Source organism: Vigna unguiculata, chromosome 6 (assembly GCF_004118075.2).
Source record: "Vigna unguiculata cultivar IT97K-499-35 chromosome 6, ASM411807v1, whole genome shotgun sequence".
Classification (NCBI taxonomy): Eukaryota; Viridiplantae; Streptophyta; class Magnoliopsida; order Fabales; family Fabaceae; genus Vigna; species Vigna unguiculata.
The window spans coordinates 20601812-20623902 of NC_040284.1; the positions used below are offsets into that span (position 1 = coordinate 20601812).

The window sequence follows — 22091 nt, forward strand, 5'->3', positions numbered from 1 at the left end:
GGATATAAAAATGAGAATAAATTTTATCTAAAAAGGTGGATATGAAATAGCGAGACTTGTTCCCATCCTGCTTCGTTACTATTTATATGTGAGTAAAGAGATGTAATACATATATTATATTTATGTAAGTAATTTTGTTTAACACAATTATGAAATGTTTTAATTAATAGAATAGTTATATTAATATGCATGTCATGATAAAGGATGATAAAGGATGCAATAGTTAAAACTTTTTAAACAATCAACTTTAACTTATATCTTTGTGTCTTAGAATTTATGGTACTTTATTGTTACAATGGTTGTCATTATTATTTTATTATTATCATCATTATAAATAATCTTCATAGAGACAACTCTGTAATTTGAAAAATCATTCTGTAATCCCTTTAAACACAGAGACATATCAATGACAAGAGTTTCAGTGTTGTTTCCTTGCGTTCTGGTTTTATTTCTCGTAATATTTGCATCAGGTATCTTCCACTCATTTTTTTTAATACAATTATCTGTATTTTTTTATTTATTAAGAATTTATGTGCGAATCGAAATTTTAATGAATAAAAATGAAAACTAATATTATATAAAAGATTTATAATCTTTTTATTTTAAGATTTTATATCAGAAGGGACGTATGATAAATTAAATCGAAATGTGATTGATGTGAGTTTTGTGAGAAAATAATGGATGAAACACTAATTTTATTCAGGAAAATGATATAATTCTGATATTTTTTTCTGACATTATATAATTTAGTGTGAATTACTCATTTTTTTAAAATAAAAAATAATAATAATACACTAATCAATTATCTACGTTAAATCACGATAAAATGAAAAATTAAAGTTATGAAATACTAGTGTAAACACAGGCGCTATCGCGTCTGTGTGTACGCATTTTTTGAATTATATTAAGAATTGATGATATTGTAATGTTATTAATTTAATAAACAAAATAAAAGTATATTTATAAAAAATAAAATAAAATGTACGAAGAAAATAAGAGAAAAATAACTATTGATGAATAGTAAGAGAAAAAAAGAAAAAAGAGATAAGTAAATAATTTTATAAAAACTTATAAAAATAACCGTTAATTTTTAAAAATTTAATAAATAATTAAATTATAAAGGGTAAAGTTGGAATTATGAAATGTGGACACAAAAGAGGGAATCCCCTTTATATATAGTTATAGATAATATATATTGTATAATTATTGATTGGACGAAGATGAGAAATTTTTGTAGGCATGGTGAATGGTTGTAACTACCCGTGCCGTGGCCCACGTGATCTTTGTCGTAATCTGCACTGTCCTGGTTGCGTAAAGGAATGCGTCAAGTCTTGCTGCCTTTGTAACTGCAATGGAAATGGAAAACCAGAAATAAAGATGTAACAATTTTATGTCTTTGATGTGAGATTTATCAGTAATAAATAAGAGAAGTTTCATATAACTCATTCTCAAACTGAAGTAAAACAAATATATTTCTCCTCTAATAATTTCATATTGCTTAGAGATTAATAATAATAACAACAATAATAATAGTAAATATGTTACTTAAAACATTTTTTCATACATATTAATTTTATTGATTAGCAGCGGAAATGTTTGCTTACGTGTAAGTATATATATATATATATATATATATATATATATATATATATTTATCATGATAAAAGAAAATTATCATATGATTTTTATATTAAAAATATTTAATTGAGTTTAGAAAATATTAATAGAACTTAAAAATAGTGTAATAAAATGAAATATATTAATAGTAAATTTGAGGAAGAGTTGTGTATACTAAAACAACAGTTACAAAATGTTATAAAAGTAAATTAAAAAAATATTTAGAAAATTTAAAAGATAAAATAAAAAAAAAAATTATTATAGACAGAGAACAAAAAACGTATATTGTTATATATAGTTATAGATAAATATCTATGATGCAACGATACTTCAACTTGGGTCACGTATCTAAATCTGTATTGTGTTCGATACTTTAGGATACTTTATCGATACTTATCAATAAAGTATCTAATTTATAAAGTAATAGTATACTACAAGTAAATCTTTGAATAATGAACAATTTTAGTGACAAAAAATAATTAGTCACTATATAGTGATCAAATTAACAACTAAAATAGTTCCAAAAAATTATAATTGATCTCTAGATTGATGATTAAAATAGTTTCAATTATGAATTGGTTTCTAAATTGGTTACTAAAATTAGCTGTCAAATTTTAGCTACCAAAATAATTAGTCTCTAAATTGGTCTCTAGCATATTTTTGATTACTAAAATTGATCATTATATAAGAGTTTTCTTTAAATAGTATTTCTACGATGACAATAATTTGTATTGTTATTTTGACAACTTTAGTATATATAGTTTTAATGTTGATTCACATAAAAACAATCCTATATTTATTATGTTTTTAAGAAATATTGTATATTTTTCAATATTCATATACCACGTATATCTCACGTATCTTATTTTGAAAATAAACGTAACTGACATATCAGATACGTGTCGTATCCAATACACATATAGTATTTGTGCATCATAGATAAATATAATTATTGAAGTAATTTATTTAAAATAAACGATTAAAAGTGTTATTTAATAATATAAAAGCATATATTTTACATGTTGGAACTTTGTAATTTAATCCTTTTGAAATGCTAACGACATCTCTGTATTAACATGCTATAAAATTTAAAATTTTGATTATGCATATAAAAAAAAATTGTATTTTGACAACGTCAATAATCGAATAAAATAGTAGAAAAAATTATAAGCAGATCATCAAAATAATCAGACATATTATATTCACAAAATAAATTAAGTTTTATAATAAAGATAATGTTATGTAATATGAAATTTGGTCAGTCAAACATAACGTACAACCTTCATTAAATTTAGAGTATTAATTGTTGAATAATTTTAAAACAGTATTAAATGTTGAAACTGTAGAATTAATCTTTTAAATTATACATAACCTCCTTTAGGACATTTGGAGTGAAAAAAAATTGAATTTATAGATAAAATTTGTAAAAATATGATGGATGATTCGAATAATATGATAGATAAAAAATAAAATTTTAATATATTAAAGTATAATATTACAATTTTATTCTTATATTTAAAATAAATATTATATTAATATTTTATTTTATTTTTATTATTAACATTATTATTATTTAAAAATATTAGTTATTATATATAAACACAAACCCAATGGAATCGGTTCAACATTATTGGAATCGATTCCTACCACCAAAAACTCAATATTACTATTATTATTATTAATTATTATTATTATTATTATTATTATTATTATTGTACAAACTTTCAAAACCGTGGAATCAGATCTAGTAGACGGGAAATCAGATCCAATTATATTTATTTAATTATTTTTTGTTTCTAGTAATATTATTAATTATTAATATTATAAATTAATTAAGTATTGGTTTTTTATTACTTAATCATATTATCTATAATTACTTTATATATTATTATTTTTCTACTAAATTGTAATTAAAGTTAATATTACTATATAATTAATTTAAAATTTGTTAGTTCACATCGACAATATGATAAAATTATAATATTAAAACATGGTATAATAGAAAGTTAGTGTGTTTAAAGGTCTCCACCTCATTTTTATCATTAAATATTAAATATTGTTGAAAAAAGTTACCCATATACTAAACGGGTACAAAGATTAGTGTAAACAAATAAGGTTATGTATTATTTTTTTGCTTAATTTCAATTATGAAATGTTTTAATTAATAGAGTAATTATATTAACTTGGATGTTATGTAACAATTAAGACTTTATAAATAATCTTCAAAGCTCCAACTTCAACTTTAACCTATATCTTTGTCTCTTATAATTTAATGCACTTTATTATTATTATTATTATTATTATTATTATTATTGTTGTTATAATTATAAATAGGGTTAAATATGGTTTGGTATCTTAATTTTAAGTGAATTTTGAAATTAATTCATTTGAAACTTTGGACCAATTTAATTATTTTTTGAAATACGTGGATTTAGTCATTTTAATCAAATTTTGTTAAGTTTATTTGAAATTTCAAACGCGTTTCACATTAGTATTTGACTTAACATTCAAAAAAATGTATTAAACAATATAAACAACTCAAATACAATCCTGAAATGCGTACCAAAACATCAAATAAACCTAATAAAATTTAATTAAAATGACTAAATCCACGTATTTCAAAAGATGAAAAACTAAATTGGTCCAAACTTTCGAAATAAACTAATTTCCCTGAAGGGACAAAAATATATTTAACTCTTATAAATAATTTAAGACACACACAATTCTCTAACTTGCAAAACTATTCTAAAAATTCCTTCAAACACAGATACACACCAATGACAAGAGCTTCAGTCTTGTTTCCTTATTTAATGATTTTATTTCTCGTAATATTTACCATAAGTATGTTCCATTCTCTTCGTTTATAAAGTTATCTACATTTTATTTTATTTTTATTGAGAATTTATATGTGAATCTAAATTTTATTGTGTAAAAATTAAAACTGAATATTACGTAAAAGAAGGTTATATATTTTTTATTATTATTAGATTTTATATTAGAAGTGATGTATGATGAATTGAATTGATATATGATTGATGTGAGTTTTGTGAAATGGATGAAAATTTTTTGTAGGTTTTGTGAATGGTTGTTACTACCCGTGCCATGGCCTACATGCTTGTGGTAATCTGCACTGCCCTGGTTGCACCAAGCAATGCGTCAACTTTTGCTGTCTCTGTACCTGTAGTGGAAATGAAAAACCTCAATTAAACGTAACAATTTAATGTCTTTCTTGTAAAATTTATCGGTAATAAATAAGAGAAGTTCAATTCTTCTTCATCAATTGCATTCCACATAACTCGTTCTCAAATTGTATAAAACTAAAACAAATATATTTCTTCTCTAATAATTTCATATTATTTATAGATTAATAATAAGAATAATAAGTATGTTATCATTTTTTTATACATATATTAATTTTATTGATTATTAGCGGAAACATGTGCTTACGTTATAATATATATAATGAGATTAGAAGATCATCTAATTATAAAAGAAATAAGTAAAATAGATAAAATAATATATGTTTCTCAAAATAAAAAAAATGTACGTAAAAAATCAACACTTTTTATCATCTCCTCAATCATTCTCTTTCTTTTTTGTAAAATATATTTTTGGTCTTGAATTTTGGAATTAGCCCATCTCCGAAACTTGATACTAATTTAGTCTTTCATCTTTATAAATGTGTGAATTTACACATTTCTAAAAATAAAAGACTAAATTGATAAATTTCGAAAAAAAACTAATTTCAAAATTCACTAAAATTTGATAGACCAAAACATATTTAACCCTTCTTTTTTGTATATGTGTACACGAACACTTAATGAAACCAGTACATCAAATTACCCGTAGGGAACACAATCCCGTTCAAAAATACCTTTGAACTTACAACAATTCAGTTTTTTTTTTTCTTTAGAACTTTGTTTTCTCCCAGGTCTATCTATGTATATGTATATACGAATGTCGGTATCGGTTTATTTTACATTATTTTAATTTAATTTAATTTAATTTATTAAAATTTTATATATCCTATATTATTTTAATTAAATAAAAAATATTTTTGTAATTAACAAATAACATAATTTTAATATATAGTATATAAAAAATATTACACTATAAATCTTTGAATGTTAAAAAAATATGATTGTAAAATGAAATATAATTCCTCTAAAAGTGAATTTGTGAGAAAATATTGTATAATAAAATAGAAGTATTATGTTACTATATATATATATATATATATATATATATATATATATATATATATATATATATATATATTATAACTGTCTTTTTTCGTTTATTTATAATAGCGATGATGTAAAAAAACTCGTTAAATTTTGATGACATGAAAAACATTATTTGGTAATAAAAAATTAAAATTTTAATTTGTTTGATTCTGGTATCATTGGATTCCAAATTTTGAAGCTTCAATAAACATATAATTTGTTGGAATTGTAGTTCTCTACTATTTTTTTACATTTCTTAGAAGTTGAGATATATTTGTTGAAATTTTATAAAAAAACTCCTTATATTAATTTTTGTTTATATTAACTTAAATTTTTATAATTGGATTTATAGTTGTTATTAGAGCACATTATTAGACCCACATTTTCTTCAATACTTAGAGTTCATATAATGCCCAATCGTGCTTAAAATAAGTTGACAAAAATCATTTTTTAAATTTTCAAACTATTTTTATTTTTGTCTTCTCAACTTTTTTTGGTTGTATTTCTGTTTTACAATAATAGATAACTCAACTCAACCTTTGAGGATCAGCGAATGGAAACAAGATTAAACAAATCGAATGGAGTTTTGTACTAATCATTCATCATTCTAAGTTTGTTTTTCTTTTTTCTAATTTTCTTTTTTTTTCTTTGTAATATCACATTGTGTGTCTGAAATTTGAATTCAAATTAGAAATCTAATGAATTTTGATAATTAAATACGAATGAGATGGAATGACATTTAATTTGTATAATCGTTTTATTTGATTAATTATTCATACTTGGATATGAATCTTTAGAGATCTATGAAATTTTGGTTGTTTAATTCTTGCATTTGTTGTTGATCTGTTTTTGTTTTCTACAATTTTCACATTTGATATTTGAATTTGTTTTCCAATTTACATTTTGTCTTTTTCAATCACTAAGCTCTCAAATTTATTTATACCGAAAAAATACAAAAAACTGAATACAATTCTTGGAGAATTAATTTAGTTGTCCTCTATATTGCAAAATTAAAAAAAAAACTTAGTATCTTGAATTTTATTGGACATTGAAAATCACTTTTGTTAGGTCAAGTTGGATTAGACCCATGTTGGTAAAGACTATGTGTATTTGAGTTAATCTAAGGTAAAGATGGACAAGAGTGTATTGGATTGAAGTCAAGTAGATTGATCCCAAGTCAAGATGAATAAGGTTGAGTCACACCTAGATCAAGCCGAATTGAGTTTTTCCTGAGTTGGGATAAGTTAAGTTGGTCTAAGTTCAATTAGATCGAGTCAGACTGGGAGAGGTTGGATTTATACCAAACCAAGTCGAATCAAGGTAAGATAAGCAAGTTAAGACTTTCTTAGGTCAAATGAGTCAAATCAAACCCGAATTAGTCCAAGTCAGGGTTGGGACGAGTTGGGCCAAATTAAAGCCTTGTGTCAAGCTAAGTCAAGTTAGATCAACATCGAGTCGAGTCATATTGTACCAAGTCGAGTTTGTCCCACACTGATTAAGCAGAGTGAAACTTACAATGGGCCACATAAAATTGTGCCATGTTTGACCGAGTAGAGTTGAACTCACCCCAAATGGAGTCAAGTCAAACCCACATTAGGTTGAGTTTAGTTGGACACCAACAGGCTAAGTCAAGTCAAGCTTACCTCGTACCAAGTCTAACAGGGCCTACCTTAAGTCAAGTGAAGTTGGACCCACCTTGTACTAAGATGGGTTTGACCCACCTTAGGTCGAGTTACGTCAAGTCTACATCACACTGAGTCGAATCGAACTCCATGTTGGCTCTAATCGAGTCATAACCATGTAGGGTTGAGTTGTGTTAAGGGTACATCAAGTTGATTAGTTTTGGTTTCATGTTGACCTAGTCAAATCGAATTATCTCGAATCAAATCAAATTAGATCAAGTCAAGGCAGATTCATATTAGACCCAATTCACATTAGCTTATGTTAATTTAGCCTTAGATAGGGTTGATCTAGAAGTTAGATGCAAGTTTGACAATATCACAAGTTAGGTCATATCCAAGTTGAATTAAGTCCATTCGATCAAACAAGTTGACATTAATCCTAACCTTCCAATTAAGTTACAAATAATAAAAATCAATTATGGACCAATTTATAATTGATGTATACTATTTTGTACTTACAAATATTTTAAGGAATCGGTGCACTTTATATGTTAACAATTAATTCTTGATTTTGATTTGTTTTTGTCATATGAAAATTAATGAACTTACACGCTTAATCGGTATTTCTTTCTAATTGTAGTGCTACTGTGATAACACTACCCCATGACTTAATGCATTCCGAAAAGTATACATTTTACCCTTATTGTTATTATTAGTGTACTTAATTTGAAAAGACAAAAAGCTTTTATTATGAAGAATTAATGCACTTGATTATTATTACTATTATAAATAATTCCAATAGACACACAACTCCACAAGTGAGAAAAATTGATTATAAAAAAAAAAATTCCCTTTCAACACAGACTTACACAAAATGGCAAAAGCTTCATTGTTGTTTCCTTGTTTGATAGTTTTATTTCTGATAGCACTTGAAACAGGTATTTTCCTCTTTGTTTTTCTTTGTCTGTGTATACAATTATCTACACTTACGTTATCTGTGTGCTCTCATAAAACATTTTTTTTAATGAAGGTTTTGACAAGGATAAACAAATTTTGCAGGTTTTGTGAATGCATGTCAATTCAACTGCCAAACGGCAAATGATTGCAAAAATTTACGATGCTTTAAGCCTACTTGCAAAAAGTATTGCCTCAATGGATGTTGCATTTGCGGTTGTACCGGACTCGGTGAAAATGGGAATGTTTCATAAATAATTAATGATAATGAAATAAAGTTGAGGTTTAATGTAACAATTTCATGCCTTGTCGTGGAATTTATATAAGAGAAGAAATAAGATCTTGATTCTCTTCATCGATAACATTCCATAAACACTTGTGGAGTTTAATTGAAAATTATAAAAGTTAAAATCTTGAAGTAAAATTTTGAAGAATCAAAATATCTCTGCATCTACTATATTCATATCTTCTTCTATATATAAATCCATAAATTGAGGCATTCCTGTCTATATTTACTTTTTAAAATTAAAATAATTATTTTATTAATTTCTTTTTTCTTTAAATTAAATCATTTTCTAATTTGACTGTCTTATAATTTAAGCCTTTTTTTAATTATAAAATTATCTATAAATTTTTGATTTTATGACTTTTTAATTTTATAATTTTTAAACATTAAAAAACGAATGAATAATCATTTTAACTACATTACTTGAAAAAAAATTTACGTGTTAAGTGTGTTTTTCGCTTAGATTGAATGGAAACATATTAAATGACATAAACAACTTAAATATTATTCTGAGATGTATTTGACATGTAAAATAAAATCAATATAACTGAAAATCTCTTCTAATTATATTCATTTATTTTAAAATTTAAAGACTAAAATATATTAAAATTTTGAATATAAATATATAAACGAATTTGAATTTTACAAAGCATAAATCTTTTATATAAAAATCATGCTTAATACAAGTAAGCAAGTACACAAACTAAAATATATTATACTAGCGTATACACATCACATATGTGTGTATGCATTTTTTAAATATACATGATATTATATTAATAGATGATGATAATATAATATTATTAAGTTAATATATAAAATAAAATTATACTTATTAAAAATAAAGTGAAATATATAAGAAAAGATGAAAAAATAATTATTGATAAATAAAAAAAAGAAAATAAGTAAAATAGATAATTTTATAAAAAATTTTAATAAATAATTATATTTTAAAGAATAAAATTAGTGTTTTGAAATATGGACACAAAAGAAAAAATCTATTTATCTATCTATATATATAATACAGATAATTAAACATTAATTTCGTCTTACTTCCAGATCCTATAGGAAGCACGACATATTTCTTGAAAGTTAACACTCAATTTTCAATTATGATCACTCTTTATCTACGGCTAACTTAACAACCAACACAACACGATTCAAAGTATATATGCATTTTGCGTTTACCAAATAGTTAGGGTGACCTTGTTTAGAGTATATTTTTTAAACCATTAATGATGAAAAAGAAAACGTAAATGAAGTTAGTTATATAACTCAATTTTTAATCATCTCCCTTAGAACGGTTGAGCACAAGGTAGCTACATAACTACCATTCAAAGTTTACACATATCGCATATCTCTATTAATATACCAATTTTCCCATTTCTTAGTGCTTCACTTCACAATGGGGGTTTCATGGGAAGAAAGTGTGACTTATTCCATCAACGCAATCTACCTTCTGTTCTCAGCGTACCTCGTCTTTGTGATGCAAATTGGGTTTGCCATGATATGTGCAGGTTCGGTGCGTGCCAAAAATGCTATGAACATAATGCTCACAAACGTGGTTGATGCAGTGGTTGGTAGCATCTCCTTCTACCTCTTCGGTTTTGCATTTGCATATGGCACTTCCAACGCTTTCATCGGCACTCATTTGTTTGCTCTAGCCCACATTCCAAATGCCACTTACGACTATGCTTTCTTCCTTTACCAATGGGCTTTTGCTATAGCTGTCACAGGCATCACAAGTGGATCCATAGCTGAGAGAACTCAATTCAGTGCCTATCTTGTTTTCTCGTTTTTCCTCAGTGGCTTTGTGTACCCAGTTGCGGTTCATTGGGTGTGGTCATCCAGTGGTTGGCTCAGTCCAAGTTCAACTCACTTGTTGTTGGGCTCAGGAGCCATTGACTTTGCCGGGAGTGGAGTGGTGCATTTGGTTGGTGCAGTTGCCGGGCTTTGGGGGTCCATCATAGAAGGCCCACGGACCGGAAGATTCGATGCTTCGGGCAGGCCCATGCCTCTGAGAGGCCATAGTGCAACACTAGTTGTGCTTGGAACGTTTTTGCTGTGGTTTGGTTGGTTTGGATTCAATCCAGGATCCTTTGACAAGATCCTTGTATCCTATCCCGGCACGTCGGATCAGGGTAATTGGACCTCGGTGGGTCGAACTGCCGTGACAACCATATTAGCTGGTTCGACGGCCGGGATAGTTACCCTGTTTGGTCGACGGTTGTTAGTCGGCCACTGGGATGCGATGGATGTGTGCAATGGCTTGCTTGGTGGGTTTGTTGCCATCACCTCCGGATGCTCTGTTGTTGAGCCGTGGGCCGCCATTATTTGCGGGTTTGTGTCGGCTTGGGTTCTGATTGGGCTGAACATTGTGGCCCTAAAGTTGAACTATGATGATCCATTAGAGGCAGCCCAATTGCATGGAGGGTGTGGCACTTGGGGTTTGTTGTTTACTGGGTTGTTTGCCAAAGAGGAGTTTGTGATTCAAGTGTATAATTCTGGTGAGATTGGGGTTTCAAGACCCTATGGTGTCCTACTTGGAGGTGGTTGGGGATTGTTTGGAGCCCAAGTGATTGAGATTTTGACAATCTTTGGATGGGTAAGTGTAACAATGGGCCCTATATTCTATGCCCTGCACAAGCTTGAGATATTGAGAATTCCTGTTCATGAGGAAGTTACTGGCCTTGACATTTCTTGTCATGGAGGCTATGCTTATGCTCCAGAAAACTATCATCCCAGACTTTATGGAGATTACATGCCTATTCAACATACCCTGTCCTAGTTTCATTTCTGTGTGACATGTCTGTTACTTTTTCCTTGGTTATGTTGTGGATTAGCATTTTTTAATGATTGGAATAATTTTAGATTATTGAATAATATTCATTAAACTCTAGCTCTCAGATAAATTTCCATTTTCTTTTCGGTAAGAACACAGATAGAAGAGTGGCACTACATGTGTTTGGTTCACTCGTTTTGGATGAGACTTTTCACCAGGGAACACGAACAAAAAAGGCATTAACATCAAAGTAGATGATGAGAGGGACAAGTTCAGTTGGGTTCGTGTTATGCTTCAACATGCTTCGAAATATCATGAATAAAAGGAATCTTGTAAGTGAGTGGATCCCACACAATGGATAGACATGATTCTGTCACTTTCACGTCCTTTTCAACAGTCATTTGCTGCATCCGTAGTAATGAGTATCATTGAATTTGGATAAAAAGAATTTGTATCATTGACTTATTAGGCCTAACCGTGTTAAGTACAGTTTATGGTTGAATAAAATTTTGGCTTACCTAAAAAACTAGGAACATTATTATATAATATAACGAGTAAATCACGAAATCATAACAGAATACTGGAACTTGGGTTAGGACTAAATCACCCACTTGAAGCAGGTTGGAACAAAGGCAATTAAATATATACAACTAAATTCTGGTCTAAAATGCATGTACAAGTAAGGTGAACAAACACTGTTTTCCAAAATCCTTGGTGCAGCCCACACAACACATCTCAGAAACTCATCTCAGAAATGGATCATAGAACACGTATCTGGGATCTGGAACAATTAAAGGCAACTTCTCTATGTAAAGAAACAGCCTCTTGCAATTCTCTCTGGAAATTGTCCCAATATCAACAACATCATTCATGTCTGTGTAAATCCAAAGGTCCCCGGAGTTGATTCTCTTCAGGCTATTCCGGCAAAAGGGGCAAGACTGAGACCTCTGACACCTGAATCAACAAGCACAATTGTCATAATATGTCATACCAACTAACTAGTATAATAAGTAAACTAATTTTGGTTGGTGGGGTGTGGTGGGTAAAAAAGAGGATGACATTGATGAAATCAAGGATTTGGTTTTTTATAAAGTAAAAGCAATATGATAACAATTTATGAACTTAACCATTCTCAACCTTTTAGTCAACAATTATTCTGTCTTCAAAAAAGTCGGTGAAGAATTAATGCTCCCCACCTATTTTGACATACAACATTTTCTCATTGATATAATTTTGGTTATAAATTTAGATCACAGAAACATCTGCACCACATGATTTACATCACAGAGGAGACAGACATCCTCTTCTTTTAATGTCACATGTTTCATTCATGAAAAGACTTGGTTTTACCTCAAAAATATAATCAGCAGAAAAATATAGAATATGACTGTAAAGAATATAATATTTGTGAGATTATGAAATTGTGTAATAGAATCAGAACCAGAGAAATTTACCAATCTCTGTAGCACTGCAAACACATATGGTGGCAGCAATCTGGCAACACAACTTTAGCTTTCACCTCTAAGCAAACTCCACATTCCTCTTCTCTTTCAATGTCAATATCAGACAGTGTTCTCTCCGTGAAGCCACTCTTTCCTTTGTACCTAAGAGCCACTTCTTTCTGCTTCCTTTCCTCCAAATCCGTGATGCCTTTCTCAAGTTGCAACAGAGCAGGAAATATAACAGCTGTTTATCATCAAAACAAAAAAACAGAAAAAAAAAATGTTACTTTTATGCTAATCATCAAGAACATATAGCTAGCTGCTCCTAGAGTGAGCAACAAGCATAAAGCTATACAAGTATACATTTTCTTCACAGCATATACTTACTGTAAAATTGTCTGATGCTTGCTTTCCTTTCATATATTGACATTGTATTATTCCCATTTCCATAAGTCTGCACATACATATGTTAAACGAAAATTAAGTCTGCAAACAGATGATGACAATTTCAGAACAAGAAATGAAAAACTAGGAAGGAAACATGAACATCAGGTTAGTGTCAAAACAGGGAAAGTGTTTTAAATTTATCAGAGTATCTCAGATTATACTTCAGGATTAGATTTCATATTTCTGAGCAGCTACCATGATAAGTAAGGGTTAGTGACTCAGTCTTTTCCACAAGCACATCATATTCTTAAACAAAGTTATTATCTTTTTTTTTCTCTCCAAAACCTTGTAACTTCAACATTTAGAACATACATACCACATAAATTAGAACTCTGAGCAAACCCAGAGCACCAGCCAAGCGGTAATCAGCCCACTGAACAAGAAATAGAAAAATTGGAGCTGCTGGACTGTAAGATATCCTCATCTGAAAGCACCCTCCATCTCTTTCCCTTGGATGGTCCAATGCCCTAACAAAGAGAGAACAGCAAAGAGGGGAAAAAGAAGAAGCACATTAAGCACAGACTCACATCAGAAAAGGGCCATAGTCTGCTAAAAGAATCTGTGAGACTGATCCAAGTACAAGCATGTCAATGCTATCAAGTTCCAACAAGGAAATTGGGTTTCATACAAATTCAGAGGTGCAGATCATGAACCTTTTCTTTAAAAAAATCCCAGCTTCAAGGTCCCACTTTACCACCTCAAGAAAAACTGAGTAGCATTCAGCTTCAAATGACAAAAAGGCACAATATTTACATGGATTACAGAAAAGGTGTAAAAAGTGGTAGACGGAACAATCAATTCTTAAAAATCAGATAAAAAAAGTGCTGAACTTCAGTGATTAGCATGAGAGACCCTCAATTATGCAGAGAGAGAGAAAAGAAAAAAGATCAAATTTTGATCTGGGAATAGGAAGAGTATGCATATAAGGTTTTGAAGCTGAACTTCTCACTCAATCAATGAATTGCCCCTAAAGAGAAAGACAAGATAGGAAGAGAGAACATACAGAGTATTAGCATACTGAATATCAGCTTCCAGAGCCTTTAGAGAGTCCTTGAAGGAACACTTTCCCATGGATGTTTTCCAGAAAAAGATTCTGCATGCAACCAAGGATAATCCACAAAGATGATGGTATTATACTATACCAAGATATATATGATACCATCTGCTTATAACACTCTAATAATGGCACTGTTACCCTTTTTAACTGATTAAGGTTAATTCAGTTGGTGAAATATATAAGTTGATATATTTTAAGAATATAAAGTTGACTTTGTTTAACATATTTAAATTGATTTAGTTAGTAAAAAAAACACAAATTCGTTTTTTTAATATATATGGTCGGCTTTTTTGGGTTTTGAGAAATTTACTGGTAACTATCTCTTTACGCGTTTTTTATTTGGATTTTAAGGTCTGTTTTAATTTTAGGTAATACTCCAAAATCTAACTTTTTTTTTAAATATCCTTTTTTGTGTTAATTACTTATGTTTTAGTTTGTGATACTTTTTTCATTCCAAAAAAGTTTAAGAACTTTGCTAATATTAAATACATTTTCTTAAATTCGGGAATCTACGCACTAGCTGACCAATTCACTTAAAATTTTTTTTTTTTTTTTCATTTTAACTACTTTTTTTGGTTAATGAAAGTTACCCATATGAGAGAATTTTGTTACCAAGAATACCATGTTATTTAATGTTAACAACCAAACTAATTAAACCCTCTTTTGACAAAAAAAGTAAAACACTCTTTTTCTGTCTCAACTTATCCTGTTTTAGTTAACTGCATTCATTTTTAAAAGATTTAACATCTTAAACCTTAATTACTTCTACTAATGACCCAACTTGCATGAATAGTTTTCCAAAAGAAAATAATAATAATAATACCATTCAATTCTATGTACTCTTTATAGCCAGTGGTATTGAAAAGTGGGTTACCATGTTGGAGATAGCACATTGCATATTTCAATGAAGCAGAAGACGATTTTGCCCCTGCATATCTTTTTTAAAGGGAAAGAAAAGCCCTTTTGATGAGCTTTGATATAAAAGATTTGATATTTAAAAGTGGGATTGTCTGAAGAGGACCCACATTGAATGAATCTTCTTAGGATAAGATTGTACAAAAGTTATAAGTACAAATGAAAGATATCAGACAGATTTTTTTTTTTTTTTAATGTCAGTTTTTTGTTTCAGAATAAACGGAGGGAAAACCTAGCATTTATTTGAAAGGATAAGGTTTGGTGGTTTTTTTAATATATAGTAACTAGAAACTTCGCTCTCTAGATAATATAAATATTGATAGCCATCATCTATATTATTCCAGAGAATAACCGAAGATACACTGCATTAATATTTTCAATAGGAGATTTTCTTAAGAAAATTTTTTTTCCCAGTTTTAGAGTCAAATTATTTTTAGAGGTTTTTTTAACTTTTATATTCTGTTATTATCTATATTAAAACAAAGTTATAATACTTTTAGGAATATATCAATAACAAAACTAATGTTACATAATCTTATATCCACAATTTTAAAAGAATAAAAAACAAACAATTTACAGAAGAGAAATAGTTATCGTTATTCGTGTGTATATATATATATATATATATATATATATATATATATATATATAACTATTTCTTTTATATACATTCGCTCACATTCATTTATCATAATCTCATATTTCAAGTGGTATAATCAATTTAAGGTAATTTTATCTCAAAATATTTATAAATATTATATATATATATATATAATTATTTCTTTTATATATATATTTGTTCATATTCATTTATCATAATTTCATATTTTAAGTGGTACAATGAATTTAAGATAATTTTATCGCAAGATATTTATAAATATATTATATCACCGAGATAAATTATTTATCTAATTTCTTTTAGTGGTGGTATCAAAGTAAGGGATGTTAAAGTGGATTAGTTCGTCAGTCTCTCAAGAAAAGAACAAGTTGGATTGAAGTTTTCAATCCGTTAACCTGCTTTGGTCCGACTCACTTAATCCATCAATTTGGTGGGTCAAAGACAGGTCAGTTCGTCCTGGTTCATTGGTCCTTTTTTAAATATTTTTATGTTTAAATATTAAAAATAAATAAATTTTTTATATCTTTTTTATAAATGTTAATATACAATACTATTATAATTTAAATCATTGACACTTACAAATCAAGTTCTAATTATTAATGATAATAAAGTAATTTAACATATAAATTTAATAATTAGTTTAATTTATCCAATTAAAGATATTAATCGATCAATTAAAAGCTTAAAAAAATATATATGATTAAATATGCTCTAAATATGTATTTATAAGTATATATGTAAACAAATTTTATAAAAAAAAAATTATAGAAATTAAAAAATAAAAGGTGGCGGGTCAGCCCACTTGGAGCGGGTTGCAATTTTGAACCCGTTTTCCAATAGCAAGCCAGTCTAGCCTAGTCTATTTTAGCAGGCTAAAGGCGAGGAGAGCCAAAATATGACAAATTGACTGGTTTTGCGATTTTTTTGTCAAAGTCACTTAACCAAACTTATATAAATTGACTTATTATTGAGCTGCAAAATGATTCATTTAATTCAGTTTATTTTGATAGATTAAAAATTTTATAATTCAACCTAACCTACCACGTATTAGTAAGTTAATAGTTTGACTTATTTGCAAATATTTTATTTTATATTTATTTATATATTTATTGTAATACTGTAAAAGTTTGTACAAAGTAAGAAACTTATCATTACTTGTTGCATTAAGATATAATCAGTGTGATGTACAATGTCAAAAGTAAACCTGACTCAGAATATTGTATTTAACATAAAAAAAATCTAACGTCAAGTGTAATGAACAATTAGTACATGGTACTGTGGTAAATTTAATTATTTGACATTCAGAAACTGTTCAATATACAATGGTGGTCGAATTGGGTGCACTCTGTGAAATAACTATTGCACAAAATGTTTGACTAATTGAAAATGAAAAAAAAAAGTTCGAAAAATATAGTGAGTATTTTGACTCAAATAAAACCTAAGATCTATTTTATCCATTTATCTTTTATGAGCTACCTCATTTCAGTGCATTGTGGTTAGGACCATGGTTAGTGTCATTGTCCAATGCCACAATTCTAAATTGTTGATGGATGATAATGCACTATAACTAAAAATTCAAGAAACAATTCCCATAATACATTTTTGAAATTCTTTATTTTCTCGTGATTAATAAAGATAACAAAAATAAATATTTTTTAAAATATTTAATATCTACATCACATTTGAAGATGTTTAAATATCTAGTCAAACTGATACTTGTATACTTCTATAAAAATCTAAGGTATAAATACACATTTGGTACCTAAACTTTTTCGAAAAGTTCAATGTGGTACTTGAACTTTAGGAATGTTCAATTTGGTACCCCAATTTTCTAAAGAGGTTCAATTTAGTCCTCTCCGTTAAGTTGAAGTTAACACCATGTCCGTACATGACACGTGTTAAACCATGAATTTTTTTTTTTTTTTTAATTTTTTTTCAAAAAATTTAAAAAACTGCCACGTGTCAGTTTATCATCGTGCCACGTGGCAGCTTACAAGCATGACACGTGGCAGTGTAATAGTTGTTTTCAATTTAGTACCCCAATTTAAATTTTTGGTTCAATTTAGTACCCAAATTTTTTAAAATCATTCAATTTCGTCATTTTCCATTTGAGACCAAATTAGTAAATAAGCTTAATTACAACCTATATATACATGTTACAATAACTTTTTATAATATATATACATCAAATCATTTCACCTAAATACTTAAATTATTTTATTTTTTTCATTTTAACCTTTGTAATTTTTTATACATGAAATTTTTTACACTTGTAAAAAATAAAATAATTTGAATATTTAGGTGTAGTGATTTGATGTATAAATTCAAAACAATTATTTTAACATGTTTATATAAATTATAATTAAGTTTATTTACTAATTTGGTCTCAAATAGGAAAGGACGAAATTGGATCATTTTAAAAAATTTGGGTACTAAATTGAACCAAAAATTTAAATTGGGGTACTAAATTGAAAACAACTATTACACTGCCACGTGTCATGCTTGTAAGCTGCCACGTGGCACGATGATAAACTGACACGTGGTAGTTTTTTAATTTTTTGAAAAAAAAAATAAATTTTTTGAAAAAAAATTAAAAAAAAATAAAATTTTCATGGCTTGACACGTGTCCTGTACGGACACGGTGTTAACTCCAACTTAACGGAGAGGACCAAATTGAACCTCTTTAGAAAATTGGGGTACCAAATTGAACATTTCTAAAGTTCGGGTACCACATTGAACTTTCCGAAAAAGTTTAGATACCAAATGTGTATTTATACCAAAATCTAATAAATTTATTTTAACAAAACAGCATACATTAGTAAAAACACAATCTATTTACTATTCTGATTGTCTAATTTAAATTATATATAAAAACGAACATTAAAAATATTTACCGCATAATAATGTTATTTTAAGAAAATATACATTATTTTTTAAACTATAAAGCCTTGAACACCACCACTAATATTTATTATTTTAAATCTTATTATTTACTATTTACAAATTTACATAAAATAATAATTAATAATTTTATTAAAAATCCTTTTTAAATAAAGAAATAAAAAATTCGTGCTTACACCAAGGCTCTCTGAGACAGGTTTATGATAAAAGGTGGTTTCTATCATATTACTGTATTAGATAGCGGCGCCCCTAAGTTTTGTTGGGCCCAAAATGGTATTATGTGAAAAGACAATACTATCCACCAAACAACTACTTCATTTGTGCCAATTTCACCAAACAATCATTAGTTTATTAATTAATAATTCAAATTTGAAAAATTTAAAATTAAGCCCCTCTAATATATATATATATATATATATATATATATATATATATATATATATATATATATATATATATAATTATAAAAATATTATTTTGATTTTGTTTTATGTTCAATTTTTTTGAAATTATTTAAAATAATAATAATAATAATAATATTATTATTATTATTATTTCGAACCAATTGTATTTTCTTCCATGACAGTAGGCACCGTCACCATTTGTTGCTTCACTATAAATTTCACAAAGCACAATTTAATTTTCTTGTAATTTCTAAGAGTTTTTTATGCATTTAAAATATCGTGTTAATTAATCGGTATAAAATTGGTGACATGTGGTTTAATTCTTACCGTTATAAATAAAGATATCTTGTGAAATGTTTTACTAAAGAGAAAACAAAGGAGATAAATCATCAAATTAATCAATGTCATATTGAAAACTTATATCAATTTACTCTCCCTTAGTTCTTTATTTTAATCATGCTAGTTAATCGTCTTCCTTCACTTATGAGTATTTCCTTGATCATTTAACTCTTTTATTTGAAAACATGAAATATATAGCAAATAAGACTTTTAATAAATATAACATTTGTTTAATTGAAAAAGAGTTGTTTTTATGACCGTTAAAATCAAATCCTATAATAATTTTATAATTAATTAAAAATATACTATGACGGCTTTTATCCAACCATTATAAAAAGTGATGCTCTAACATTTTTTAATTAACTACAATATATATTATGCGGTTCTAAATCCAACCTCCATATAACGATAACATTTTGTAATTAATCACAAAACATATCATAAGGTTCTAAATCCATCGGTCATATAACATTTTTATAATTAATTACAAAATATATTATGATAGTTCTAAATCTAATTGTCAGAGAGTGATACAGTTCTATTTCTTTCTTCTGATTATCCTTCATTCTGGACATTCTTGCGTGAAATTAGCTTTTTATAAACATTTTTTGTATTTTAAATAAAAACACATTTTTGAAAGAGTGACAAAAATTACAAAACTTTTGTTTTTGGTTCTTGAAACATATGGCCATTTCTTAATGGTGAAATTTTTTCAAGAGATAGCGCATGCATCTATCAATTAATATATTTTGAACTTCAAAATAAGTATCGGTCAATATTATTAAAGACGAATTTATATTATATATAAGTAAAAATCCTACTTTTACAAATTTATTTTATGTAATAAAATTAGATTTAAAATTTATTTTTTTGAATTAGATTTAAAGTTTACTTTTTAATAAATATATTTTAAAAGTTTACTAGAAAAACAATACTATGTATTATGCAAAGAGTCTAAAACAAAAGAACTACTTATACATATATTATTTCGGGTTAAATAGGTGTGTGGTCCTTGAACTTTGACCCAAAATTAGAATTCGTCTGTGTCTGAAACTTTGATACATTTTGGTCCCTAAACTTAAAAAATGAATGAATATAATCATTTTAACCCAATTATGTTAACTTTTTTTTAGGTGTCAAATACATTTTTCAATAGATATTGAACCATGAATATGTTAAACAGTGTAAATAACTTCAATACTAACATGAGAAGCATTCGACACGTCAAAAAAAGTAAACATAATTGAGTTAAAATGACTATATTCATTCATTTCTAAAGTTTAGGACCAAAATGCATCAAAATTTTAGACAGACAAATTTCAATTTTAGATCAAAATTCAGAAAGTAAAAACATACTTAATCCTGGTATTTTTGTCGACTAATGGTCACACTTTTAATCAACATTTATGAAAATTTATCTTTAAGCATGACACCCAAACAATTGTATGATTATTTTTACCACACATATTCATAAGTTCATCCTATCTCCAACTACAAGAGTATCATATATAAACTGCTTATGTGGGGTACTTCTTCTTATACCTCGACATTTTGTAAATCCAGATTCTTTAATAATTTTTTTGTGTTATTTTCTGCTGATCAATAAAAATATATTATGTTATTATTTAAAAGAAATTAAAATATTTTAAAATTTTAAAATAGTAAACATCAATGTGTTTTGAACAGAAAATCTAACACAAAAAAACCGGGTAAAGAACCCAAATTTTCTCCTTGCACCTCCATAAGTATAGTGAAAAGTCATTTTTGCGCATATCTTTTTCCTTTCATTCTTTTTCCTCCTCCACGCCATGCACATGGCTCTGCCCCTTCTTCTTCCTCCACCGCCCACCGTCGATGCCGACCCTCGGCCAAATCTCCCAAGCCTCCGCCGTATCCACCCTTTTCACCACCGTCCAAGGCTGAAGTTCACAGCAGCGGCTTGTCTGATCTAGTCCATCGCGTGCAAAGATGGTTCTTGAAGTTCATAGCACTGGCTGCCTGATCTACTCGTCCACGGTGTGTTCTTAAAGTTTACACACATCATGAACATCCATATCATCGTATAATCTTTAATCTTAGATAATGATATTTTGACTACTAAATTTTAACAATTTTTTTTTACAAAATGAGATGACATCTTCTAAATAATTTTGAAATATCGAAAATGAGAAAATACAAAGATGGAAAACTACTTAAAAAATGACATCTAAAATTATTAGAGAAACTTATCAAAATTTAGTCGTCAAAAAATTATTTTCCTATGATCTTAAAGAAAAAAATACAACATATTAAAGAAAAGAGATCATATCCATTTTTATATGTTTCAACCAATATGTATATAATACCTTAAAAATGACAAAAAAGAAAGATGTCATTTATATTATATAAAGTGTGAGTTGAATTAAACCTTCTATCAAGAAGATTAATTAAAAACTGAATATTGTTAGGATAATAAGTGTGAGGAAAGGTTTTTTACAAAA

The 22091-nt window shown here is 27.7% G+C and overlaps 2 protein-coding genes and 2 long non-coding RNA genes across 6 annotated transcripts; 3 read left to right on the plus strand and 1 right to left on the minus strand.

Annotated features, from left to right (window-relative positions):
* The first annotated feature begins 4341 nt into the window (after nt 1-4341).
* LOC114187861 lies at nt 4342-4897 on the plus strand. Its single transcript, XR_003605356.1, has 2 exons — nt 4342-4458; nt 4690-4897. It is a non-coding gene; the product is annotated as an uncharacterized LOC114187861 (long non-coding RNA).
* Nucleotides 4898-8293: 3396 nt separating this feature from the next.
* On the plus strand, nt 8294-8774 carry LOC114187864. The gene is made up of 2 exons (XR_003605359.1): nt 8294-8403; nt 8525-8774. It is a non-coding gene; the product is annotated as an uncharacterized LOC114187864 (long non-coding RNA).
* Nucleotides 8775-9998: 1224 nt separating this feature from the next.
* Nucleotides 9999-11972, plus strand: LOC114187857 (ammonium transporter 1 member 3-like). The gene has a single exon (XM_028076244.1). The coding sequence runs from the start codon at nt 10111-10113 to the stop codon at nt 11491-11493; it is 1383 nt and encodes a 460-aa protein (XP_027932045.1). The 5' UTR covers nt 9999-10110; the 3' UTR covers nt 11494-11972.
* Nucleotides 11973-12001: 29 nt separating this feature from the next.
* On the minus strand, nt 12002-14584 carry LOC114187859 (E3 ubiquitin-protein ligase AIRP2). Of its 3 annotated transcripts, XM_028076245.1 has the most exons (6): nt 14380-14518; nt 14030-14099; nt 13693-13843; nt 13317-13383; nt 12942-13173; nt 12002-12441 (listed from the first exon to the last, which is right to left on the minus strand). In XM_028076245.1, the coding sequence occupies exons 1-6, from the start codon at nt 14390-14392 to the stop codon at nt 12231-12233; spliced, it is 744 nt and encodes a 247-aa protein (XP_027932046.1). In that variant the 5' UTR covers nt 14393-14518; the 3' UTR covers nt 12002-12230. The 3 variants fall into 3 exon arrangements, with proteins under 3 accessions (XP_027932046.1, XP_027932047.1, XP_027932048.1); XM_028076246.1 differs by lacking the exon at nt 14030-14099 and having other exon boundaries at nt 14380-14584; XM_028076247.1 differs by lacking the exon at nt 14380-14518 and having other exon boundaries at nt 14005-14099.
* Between the last annotated feature and the right edge of the window lie 7507 nt (nt 14585-22091).

Bases quoted from the DNA above. Each gene is read 5' to 3' on its own strand.
- LOC114187859 (XM_028076245.1), bottom strand. The intron at 13,844-14,029 runs GTTCATGATCTG...TCTCTTTGTTAG, and splicing joins GGGATTTTTTTAAAGAAAAG to GGCATTGGACCATCCAAGGG. The intron at 13,174-13,316 runs GTAAGTATATGC...GATGATAAACAG, and splicing joins AAGCATCAGACAATTTTACA to CTGTTATATTTCCTGCTCTG.
- LOC114187857 (XM_028076244.1), top strand. From the start codon at position 10,111: ATGGGGGTTTCATGGGAAGAAAGTGTGACTTATTCCATCAACGCAATC.